The sequence below is a fragment of the Cryptotermes secundus genome, unplaced genomic scaffold (genome assembly GCF_002891405.2).
Source record: "Cryptotermes secundus unplaced genomic scaffold, Csec_1.0 scaffold40, whole genome shotgun sequence".
NCBI lineage: Eukaryota > Metazoa > Arthropoda > Insecta > Blattodea > Kalotermitidae > Cryptotermes > Cryptotermes secundus.
Window position 1 is genome coordinate 171,959 of NW_019730583.1, and position 11,228 is coordinate 183,186.

At 36.7% G+C, this 11,228-nt stretch overlaps 1 protein-coding gene across 3 annotated transcripts in view; it reads left to right on the forward strand.

Moving 5' to 3' along the window:
- Positions 1 to 10,650, forward strand: part of LOC111866329 (carbonic anhydrase 7) — a 56,971-nt gene extending 46,321 nt beyond the window's left edge. For 2 of the 3 annotated variants that reach the window (XM_023855170.2, XM_023855173.2), the window contains 3 exons: positions 5,245 to 5,350; positions 6,747 to 6,992; positions 8,345 to 10,650. In XM_023855170.2, the coding sequence (XP_023710938.1) occupies positions 5,245 to 5,350; positions 6,747 to 6,992; positions 8,345 to 8,557 (565 nt within the window). In that variant the 3' untranslated portion in view covers positions 8,558 to 10,650. The remainder of the gene's footprint in view (positions 1 to 5,244; positions 5,351 to 6,746; positions 6,993 to 8,344) is intronic. The other variant, XM_023855171.2, reaches the window with a different exon arrangement.
- Positions 10,651 to 11,228: the final 578 nt, after the last annotated feature.

Sequence of the window (11,228 nt, forward strand, 5' to 3'; positions counted from 1 at the left end):
GCACTCTTTCACTATCGTGTATTGTGCTCTGTGTTGCGTCTCGCTCCTGTGACTGCGTGTGTTATACTGCTGGACCTGCTGGGTATGTATGTGTTATTTTAGTATGTATAGACAAGGCATGCAATGAACTAGTTTGTCGTGAATTGGATTAGCACCTGAAGATGGCACATTTGTGCCGAAACATGTAGTGAGTGAGAAGAGGGAATAGNTTTTTTTTTTTTACCTTTTTACAATGCTATCTTCTTTTTCGGCAAGGAGATGAAGTCTGATTTGAACTTCATATGCAATAAAGGTTATAACACATAGCAAGGCAAGAACGAAATTCGCGTGACAAATTTTATTGTAATTATCCTGTTCCAAACTTAGTCAATCTGTGAGTAATTCTGGAGAAAAAAAAACAAACAAACAGGTTAACACTTCAGTCTCTGGAATTATTCGCTGAAGCATGTCCAACTATTGTCCACACTGGAACAGTCTGACTCAGTTCATTGCACTGAAGGTCCCTTGTTATTCACGGTACACTATTTGTGGCAACTGTGCTTACTCAACAGAATGAAATATTTTAGTAATGCCTTCATCATCATCATCATCATCATCATCTTCTTCTTCTTCATCATCATCATCATCATCATCATCAAGTATTCAGGATTATGCTTAACTGACGATTCGTAAACCCTCTAGATGTACTTGATCTCTTGCTTCTGGTATCCAGAATATTTCCACTGCACTGGGCTCTATTCCTGTGCCTGCTTTGGTGTTTGTATGCTTTCATTATTATAGTCTCATCCTTTAAAGGAACAAAATAGCCATGAGATCACTATAGCATCTCTGCGTGTCAGTGTTCCTCAACAATTGATAGATTTTCACGAAATATGGTATCGACGTTATGCCACATCAACATAGTTTTTTTTATATCTTAAGTCAGCAATAAACAGCACGTGGGGGAGGGGGCGCGGTTTGCTAGGAAGAAAACGAGAGGCCACAATTTAGAGTCCTGAAAAAAATGGCAATTGATGTTCGAAATATCTGCGACTTGTATTCGGGCGGTTCTTTACAGAATGTAAAATAACAATATAGATGGCCTGTGAATATTTTCTATCTTTCGGTTGAATGGCAATAGGTAATGAAACACTGGAACCACGTCATAAAAACAGGCTCCGTGCACAGTATATATGAAATATTCTTTGTGACTCAATAACTACAGACATGACAACAGTTCGGAACCCCCAAGTTATACCAAACATGCTGAATGCAGACAAAATATAGACAAGTAGAATTCTTCACATAATTAAAGTAAAATAGCAACAATAATAGTAACAAATCTGTAGTGTTAGAAATCTATGCTACAGGAAAGTACGCTATACGAGTTCTGCTCAGAATTCTTTGTTTTTCAGCGGAGCCTATGGGTTGTAGCCAGCGGTTTTATTGTCTTAAATTTCACCAGTACTCTTCACTATAACAAGACTCCACACGCAACCAAAGAAGTCCTAGAATGCCGAAAACATGGGATATCAATTGAAAAGTGAACAAGTTTTAGCTCATTTTAACAAAATTCAACAAAATCTGAAACTAGTTTTAACCAGAATTTACCGCACTGAATTAGTAAAAGCAACAGAGTGCAACAATTACATAAAATAATAAACTTGATGATGACCTTATAAGGTCGAAACCTGTCATAGAAGTAACATTTATTTTAAAGAACGACAAAGTAGGAGACGAATGGTGCAAGAGCAAGACAAGAAGTTGCACCTTTGAAACTACCTGTGCAACAGGATGCTCAAATATAATATCACTTCACTAATAATATTTGAGACTAGTAATTTTTTCTGACGCCTATATTTCATTGATGATCTGGTATACAGTATGATATATAGTAAGGTTCGTGGAAACCTTGTTTGTGTTGTTTCCAGTCTTTTAGTGTCCCTTTTGTTCAGTGTCCAGGATGTTTTGAAGATAATTATGCTGTGTTACACATTTTTATTTTATATTTCCAATAATATATGAAGAATGCAACTTTATGGGATGTAAAGCCACGTAGTCAGGTAGAAATTCATCGACGTATCGGAGGATAGTATTACATCCGTCTTCAGAGGTGAGCAGTAAGCCAAGCAAGAAACCAGCAAGAAGCACACAGTGGGTGAAACCTTCCTGCTTCTTGCTTGGCTTATTCTTGGGTCATAATGATGAAAACAGTACATTCTCTGAAATAACTGGGATAGCTCAACCTATATATTGGCTAGACTATATGGTGGACAACTGAGGAATCGGGGTTCGATTCTTGGCAGGGGGAGGAGATTTTTCTCGTGTTCACATCGTCCAGACTGGCTTTGGAGCACACCCAGCCTCCTTTCTAATGGATTCCAGGGGTCCTTTCCCCAGGAGTAAAGCGGCCTTGGCGTCAAGTTGACCACTCACCTCCAGATAATGTCACCATATGTTTTCATGACATAGTGCTCAAATTAATTATGCCCAAGGATAACTTTATCATTTACGGTTCTCTGAAACACTAGTGGCTTTACATCCCAGAAGCTAGTTCCTTTTGTAGTCGCCACTATGAGAACCTCAGATCCAACAGATAATATTCGTTTTCCAATACTTTTCATTAATAATGCATTTTAATTTATTGTAAGGTTGTAATTTTATTTTAATAAATCTTGTGTGGCCATCTTGTGTAAACCTGAATATTCCAATCTTCTCATTTTCATCTGTGTACAGTATACTGAGTCAAGCCTTCAGGGCAGCACAAAATGAAAAAATAAATGAAAGAACTCAGCACTGCCACCATGTAATTTCTATTCTACTTAGCTGTCCCTAACATGCCTAGGAATTGTGTGTGCATTGTTCTTGTTTTTTTCCTTCTCTCATATGCACCAGACATGCATTATTCAAGATGAAATAACTTCTCATGAACATTCGGTATGGGACCAACTATAGGATACTGCTGACAGACACTTTGTTACACAACATGCATATCTCTTCAGGTGTTGATATAAATTTTATGGTTATTTTGACAGAGTTTAACCATCAATATCTAAAAGTAATCATCAAAGGCTTTTTCTTTTCACACAGTAGTTTTTGTCACTACAGCATAATGATTTTTATTTCATATTCAGACTAACAGTTTAATATTTCCAGGATTTTTCAGAGGTTGAATAATCATGCAGGCCACCTAATTATGTACTTAATTGATTTTAGAACTTATGATCTACACATGATACAGAGGTGACCATGTACATTACTTTTCAATAACTAGTGGGGCAGGGCAACTTCTATTAAATCTTTATAACAAAAATGTTTTTGGAGATCACACGTAGTATAAAAAGTAAATAAAATGTACATATTTTGCATAAATGCCAGAAATGTTTCAGGTTTTAGCACTGGACTATTACGTAGGTAATGAGAAGGATGATCAACAACCTATCTCACCACTTTTGGTATCCTTGAAAATTATTGTGCACAACTGAAAAATGAATGACATAAAGAGATGATATTCAGAAATATATTAAGAAGGAAATATTTGGATTGATTTGTTTGACCAATGAATGCAGTGTTTAAGGTTCAGTTATGACCAACTCAGAGACAAATTTATAGATGTGAATTATAAACCATCAAGTGATATTTCCCGACAATACTTTCCTCTTCCATTCTTCTATGTTTTTATAGGCACTTTTCTTGTGTCTGGGTCCATTATATTTTGTTTATCTTTTCTGAATAGGTTTCTCCAGCTTTTCTCAGGTTTCACCAGCAGTTATTTTATTTGGCCTTCATTTCTGACACTCAAAGAAACCCTCTTATACCAAAATGTAACACACATACAAACCCAAATATCCTATCTCTTCTTGCTTTTATGGTTTCAAATTATGTCTGATTTCCTGGTTTTGGAAATATCCTTTGTTAATTTCTTAATAATACAAATTTCACCATTACAGTATGGTATGCAACTATGCATACAGTATGTAACTAGTTCACATCTCTCTTAGCCCATGTCTCCAGATGTAAATCAGTGAACTATAATCCATCTTGAATTGATTCGACAAAAATTCGAAAAATACTACAAAATGACTGGTTGAAATTTATGGGAAAATGATTTTTTTACAGCTAATTTGAAAGAAAGCCATTCCTTGCTTTAAAAACACACATACAAGTCACAATAAAATTAAGGTGAGACAGTAAGGTTCAAGTGGTCTGTACTGATAAATGGTGATATAATTCATGTATATTTAGGCAACAGCATAATTACCTTTGCAGAACAATTTATGTGCAGCAAAAAGGTAAAGTAAAGCTATCCCTGTAACAGGCTGTGGAGGCCCATAGTGTTGTGAGATGTCAAGGCTCCCACATTTTCTAGATAATCGGATCACAGATGGCAGTGAGGTTGTTAGCCTTATACACCAGCTACCCTTTACCCTCAGGAAGATTCCTGGTACTTACTTTTGTTAGAAGCTGAGTCGACCCCAGGGCCTTACTGCTGCTGCTGGAAGGATTAGGTCAACTGAAAAATCCAATGACCTTATCAGGAATTGAATCTGTGACCTTCCAGCTTGTAGCATAGTGCCTCAACCAATTACAATACTCATGTCATATTTATGAACAGTATATCACTATTTCAGGAAATTCTTGGAATGAATCTGTATGTAATTTATTCTACATACAGCATTAATGAGATAATTTTAGGCCCAAGATGTAACAGTGTTGACCACATCAGTAAAGAAGTTTTTAACAGACTTTACATATGGCTGTATCCATGAAGGTTTGTCCATTGATGTTAGATTTGAGGTCTTGGACATAATTTTGATGAATATTTTATGGACATATTCTAGATGCCTGTTCTGAAAAGAAAGTAAATTTCAAACAAATTCATGTTCCATGATAATTACTTCATGTATATACCTATCCAAATATTATCAGATGTGGGTCCATAATTCTGATTGTTATACACCACTGTCAGAACCCTTTGGTACCTATATGTCCATGGTTGTTTCAAATTCTAATTACAATATTTACTCTTCTGCATGTGAATCCACAAATCTAGACAAAAATGTGTATGCTGATGCCATGATTGCTTCCCTTCACATCCTTTCCATTTCATTATTTGCTGTCATTAAATTGTTCTGTGACATACAATCTGTGTTGCTGACACCATTGTTAAATAAACTATATACAAATAAATACATCAAGAGGCGCACGCAAAGGAACCAGTGTAACAGTTTGAAGTGAATGACTAAAATTCATATTGTTTGTCAGGTTTCCACTGGAGCTGCACATAGTCATGTACAAGGAGAACTATGGGACCTTTGAAAATGCCACACATTACAAAGATGGTCTCACAGTGCTTGCTGTCTTCTATGAGGTGAGAATCACACTCAACCATACAAGATAAATTTGTTTTGGTACATCCTGGGAAATGCTTTCAGATTCATAATAATCAAACAAACAACATTAAGAAATTACTAACTTCATGGTATTGTGCTTACATAGTGCACAGTTATGGAAGCTGAAGTTTTATCACTGGGTTTACTGTCAGTTCAGTCCCCTCTAACTTACATCTTCATACAATGACTCTCTAAGACCTATTTCGGTTATATACTTCCACATTCATTGCTCTCTAAAAGGTGTTCACCCCTTGAATTTTCCAACCAAAATTGTATATGCATTTGCTCACCCTAAAAGTATTTGGTGATGTATGCAATGAACTCTGATGAATCCGCACTTTATTCAATTACAATACATCACATGAAGAGCTTATATAACATGAAGCACTGGAGAAGCAGTTGTAGTCTGTTTGCTTCATCACCTGTAAGAACACAAACCAATCAGGTCAGCTGCTTCCCAAAGCAGGTATGTCATGATTCTATATTATGTGTTTATGCCTGAAGGAAACACTCCTGAAATTTCGTTTCTTGATGACCAAGAGCTAAGAGAATAAAATAAAAACAGATCATAGGAAAAAGCTTATGATAATGGATTAAACTGTCTCATAATTAGGCCAAGTAGTGGACTTCGGTGTTGGATTTTTCAGTTATTTTATTGGAGGGTGAGTAAGTTTTCTTGTTGGAAAATGTTTCCCATTTTGTCTTCTATCTCTTCATTTTTCTATAACAAAAAAGGCTGATGGATGAACTGTCTCATGTCGCTGTCAATATGCCTAGTAAGTATTCTTTGTTTTCTCATCCCCATTTTCCATATACTAGGATTTCCCATATGTGACCAGCTGAAATATAGATATCTGTTTTCCTGCAATGAATTCCTGACAGTTACAACCAATTTAATGTGTCATTACCAGAAATTTGTTACAGTAGTAGCTGTCTACATTTGTTTATTCAGCAACATTTCACACTGTCACGTGCCATATGTCACACAGTTATCAAAACAAAGTTAATGCTAAAGGATACACCATGTACACTTTTCCTTAACTGACATAAGTTTTTAGTGATCTCGTGACTAAATTATTTATAACAAAGTAGCTAAGAAACTAACTCATTACTTACTTAAAACTTTGAGGCAGTCATCACCTCAGCCTTACAACTGGCCATACTGCACGAGGTATCCCATCAAACTTCTGTGTACTTCTCATTTATTCCTGTCAAGTAACATATCCAGCCAATCAGAACCTTCTTATTTTAATAGTAAACTCTAAAGAGTACTAGATCAGTGAAGTATATGAACTGATGAAGTGTGTAGTCTTCTCCAGTCCCTGTACTAAGTCTTACTTCCTTAAGGACAGATGTTATAATATCATTTGCTAGACTGCTTTCTGCTTGCAGATATATGAGACAGAGAACCAAGTGTACTCAGAGATTGTGCAGCTGCTGCCATTTGTGACAATGCCCAACTCACAACACCAGCTCAAAAAGCTGATCACACTGGACTCACTGCTGCCAATGACAAAGCATCTCTACTTCACGTACAATGGTTCACTCACCACACCGCCCTGCCTGGAAGTAGTCACCTGGATTGAATTCAAGCAACCCATTCTACTGTCTCACTACCAGGTCAGTAATATCCTGCGGCCAGTCATTCCGATTCTCTGTGGACCAGTACAGCCATGTGCTACCATTAGGTATCATGTGAAAACAGATATACTAAGTGAAGCAACCAGAGCCTTAGATGAGTGTGAGTTCAATTTCAGATCTGCCTTTCTGCAAAATCAGAGGACAATCAGTATTTGTGTACCTAAACTCTAATTACTCTCACTCTGAAAAGAAATATCTTCAGTACACAGCTAGGAAATGAAAACACTAAGAAACATATTCAGACATTTAAGAGTGCCACCATGTAGTCATATAGGTGTTTATAAAAAATTCCAGAGGAACCTGATGCATCCATCTTTAGAGCAGAAATGGTCTCGTCTCAATTCTGTGATTCAGTCTTCCTAGATAAAACATGTAATCTAATTTAATATATGAGTAAGTGATTCAGTGGTATATAGATAAGGTGCTCTACTTTGTGTTCCAGGGATAATAGGTTTCTGTCATGACAATACAAGTTTTTTTGTGAGGCTTTTCCTTCTTTCACTTCTGACAGATGTAAAGCTTTCCGAATGTGGAGGAATGTGTCTGAGTCCATGTGAAACTATAGTTCTCATCTCAATCACCTTCCTGGCATCATGAAGAGTGGAATCTATCTCACCATTGCTAGGAGAGGCAGAGGCCAGAAATGCCAGTAACAGAATAACTAAAGGCATTATCCACAATATATATGAAGTATTTTTCTGAATAAGCAGTCACGGACAGCTGACAAGGGGTGCTCATCCAGCTTGGGGTTGGGCATGGGGCTAGTAACTTCTCACCTAAAATATAAGCTTGTTAGGAAATGTCACAAAGGGCCTCAGACCTGGGCGGATTATCTGGATAGACAATCTAAGCTAAAAAAAAATGAATGAAATGATGGGAGGTTGGAGAAAACTGCACAATGAGGAGCTTCATAACTTGTGATCTTTGCAATGTATAATTAGAATGATCAAGTCAAGGAGGATGAAATGGGCTGGACATGTAGCATGAATGGGGTTGAGGAGGAATGAATATAGGATATTGGTGGGAAAGCCACAAGGAAAGAGATCACTAGGAAAACAAAGATGTAAGTGGGTGGATACTATTAAAATGGAGAGAATGGGGTGGTATGGACCGGATTGATCTAGCTAAGGATATGGACTAGTGGAGGGCTCTTGTGAACACAGTAATGAACCTTTGGATTCCATAAAATTCTGCAAAGTTCTTGAATAGCTGCACAATTGGTGGCTTCTCAAAACGGGCTTAGCTCCATGAAGTTAGTTAGTTTAGTAGTACAAAAGTTATTTACACACTGAAAGGCGAACATGCACTAGCGATCTACTTTCTTATTTCAGGTTGAAGCTTTCCGTAAACTAAAATCAAGAGAAGGCTTGATGACACACAACTTCCGTCCAGTCCAGCCCTTAAGTGGTCGCCCCGTGTGGTTCAATGTGGCTGATGACATGAGCCATGAAAAAAGGGGTCATGATAGTGCAGCCAACCCCCTTGAGACAAGTTATGTCCTTGTATCATTTTTTGTGCTACTGCTGTCAGTGCTAGAACGGTGAAATGTCAGTGGAACAGACTGCTTTTGTATGGAATTCTGACAAAGTTTTTAAGAAACACTCAATCTGATGCCATGACTCGGGAACAGTGAGAAGAGCCTGAATGTTCCTTTCCATTGTCCCCTATGTAACTATTTACTTGTCTGGTATCCACTTACAAGACAATGTAGCATCACAACCCATAACACAACTTGAATACACATGACTGTGAGAACCTCCAATCAAACATTATCCACTATTTTGCATTTCAGTGGAAGGAATGAACTTCACTCATAATTTGTGCCACTGAGTAAATGTCTACTTCCATATATGATGTGCTACACAGACAGCATCTCAAAGACAAGCAGAAATATTTCTGTAGTATTCAATTTTTAGAGAAGCTGTCCATATGTGTAAGTACTATCAAATATGGCAATCATTTTGTTAGAATGAGAGATAAGCTGTGAGTATTCTTCCTTTGGCAGACAGGTTTTATGGACTTCACTTGTGATAATATAACAATTATTTTTCTAATCATTGTGTTGGACTGAAGGTCAATTAATTCCACTTCAAATGTCTTAGAAATCCTGCCTACATTGTTGCTGAATTGTGGGGAGCAATGTCTGCTGTTTCAGAATGTATTTGGATGTTATCAAGTATTTTCTGAAATTGCCACAGCAATTCTGTGGTTCTGTATATGCACTTCACATATTCTTCTTCCGAAAACTTTATTATTCTTTAATTACAGAAAATATATATTCAATATATATAAATTTATATTAAACACAATAACTTAATTCTGAAACTTGGTCAAGGGCCACATGTCCCCCATGGGTTGGACTATGCATGGTGCTACTTTAAACTCTACCCCACTTCTGGCCACTTCAGAGAATGGTGAGGGGTTTTAATATTACTTCAAGTACCTGTTATAGAGTGAAAAACATGGCAACACCACAACACATTCAATGATCCCATTATTTAATTGTCAATTCTAGACAAACACAACAAAATGGTCTTCGACTTTGTCATGAAAACACAAAAATTGATATAGTTACAATGTAGTTGCCATCCAGATGCAACAGATATTCCACTGATGTTCAGTCCTTTCTGACACATAACATAACATGTAAGAATATCTGTGATGACTCAGGGCAGATTGTGTTCTTTAGTCTGAACAAGGATGCCTTCAATGAACAGGAGCACCCTGGCATCAAGTGTGATGAAAATGATGATCAAGCAAGTGTTAACTCAAGAACATTTTTTTTGCAAGTATTTTGGAAATTATAGATTGCAAACTTTTCTAACCAGTTCCCAAAGTAGAGTGAAACCCTCATGCAATGCTTCTCTTCAGAACGGTAGATCTGAACATAAAACTGAGGAAACTCTTTAATGGAAGTAATTTAATACCATAATTAGGATTTGGGATAACTGAAATGGAATGTTAAATGAGGAAAAACCTTAATCAAAAAACAATAAACAGAGGACTTCAATGTATTAGCTAGTAGAACATTATTTTCACATTATGTTTAAAACTGAAAAATGGTGCAAGATTATTTCATTTCATGCATAAAAACTGGTTGAGGACATACAAGGAACACAAATATCACATACGGGTCTCTTGCATTCTGGATACACATCTGTGAGTGAACAAGGATTTTCCATGATGATCAGCTTAAAATGTGCAGAATAACGGACTATAATGTTGAAGATATGTTGCACTTTGCCATTAGCAAGATACATCGCCATGCTTGAGAAGAATACAGCCATAAACAGCATATTAATAGTAATAAGTTTTAATACTTAAGATGAAAGAATTTGATATAATAAAAGCATCCAAATATGTCAATGGGGTTTGTAACTTTTTACATTTTACCGCTGATGTCATACAGTAGTATGAAGTTTGTTGTAAGTATATCATTAAAGATATTTTTCAACTTCTCTGAAATTATGAAAATACCATTTTAACTTTAATTTAATTATCCATAATACAGCACTGTGCTTTCCACCTGCTGAATTTTTTGATGCATTCCTCCCTAATGTTAATTAACAAAATATTAGAATTTTCATATGAGCTGGAATAGCTCAGTTGGTATAGCAACTGACTACAGGCTGGAGGAGTCGGAGTTCGAGTCCTGGTGGGGCAAGAATTTCAATTCTTCATGTCATCCAGACTGGCTTTGGGGTTCACCCAATCTCCTATACAATGGGTACCAGGGGCTCTTTCCTCAGGGGTAACGCAGCCAGGGAGTGAAGCTGACCACTCACGTCCAACTAGTGCCGAGGTCAAGAAAATGTGGATTGATGAGTATGAGTGGATGAGTACATCCACTCCCCTTATGCCTTCATGGTGTAGTGCTTAATTAGTTAAGCACAGGGACACCTTTATCTTATAACATTCATTATATTTTTAAGTCCTTAGGGCAGAATAACTAGTCTGCAGACATTCTTAAGCTCCATATCATTCCATAATTTAAAGGTCTGAAAAGCACTATTTTGGAAGCCAATGTCACTAAAGCTACCTACCTCAATATGCTCCAAATTTTTCTAATCTAAAAAAGAAAGACAAAAATGAAAAGGAGGTTAAATTTTTCAGAGCCTTTGGATTACCACATAGAGGTGCAAGAACTGGAAATGCTGTGACCAAGAAACTTTATGTATCTATGCTGCAGTGATACGTAATTGATCATACAGTATA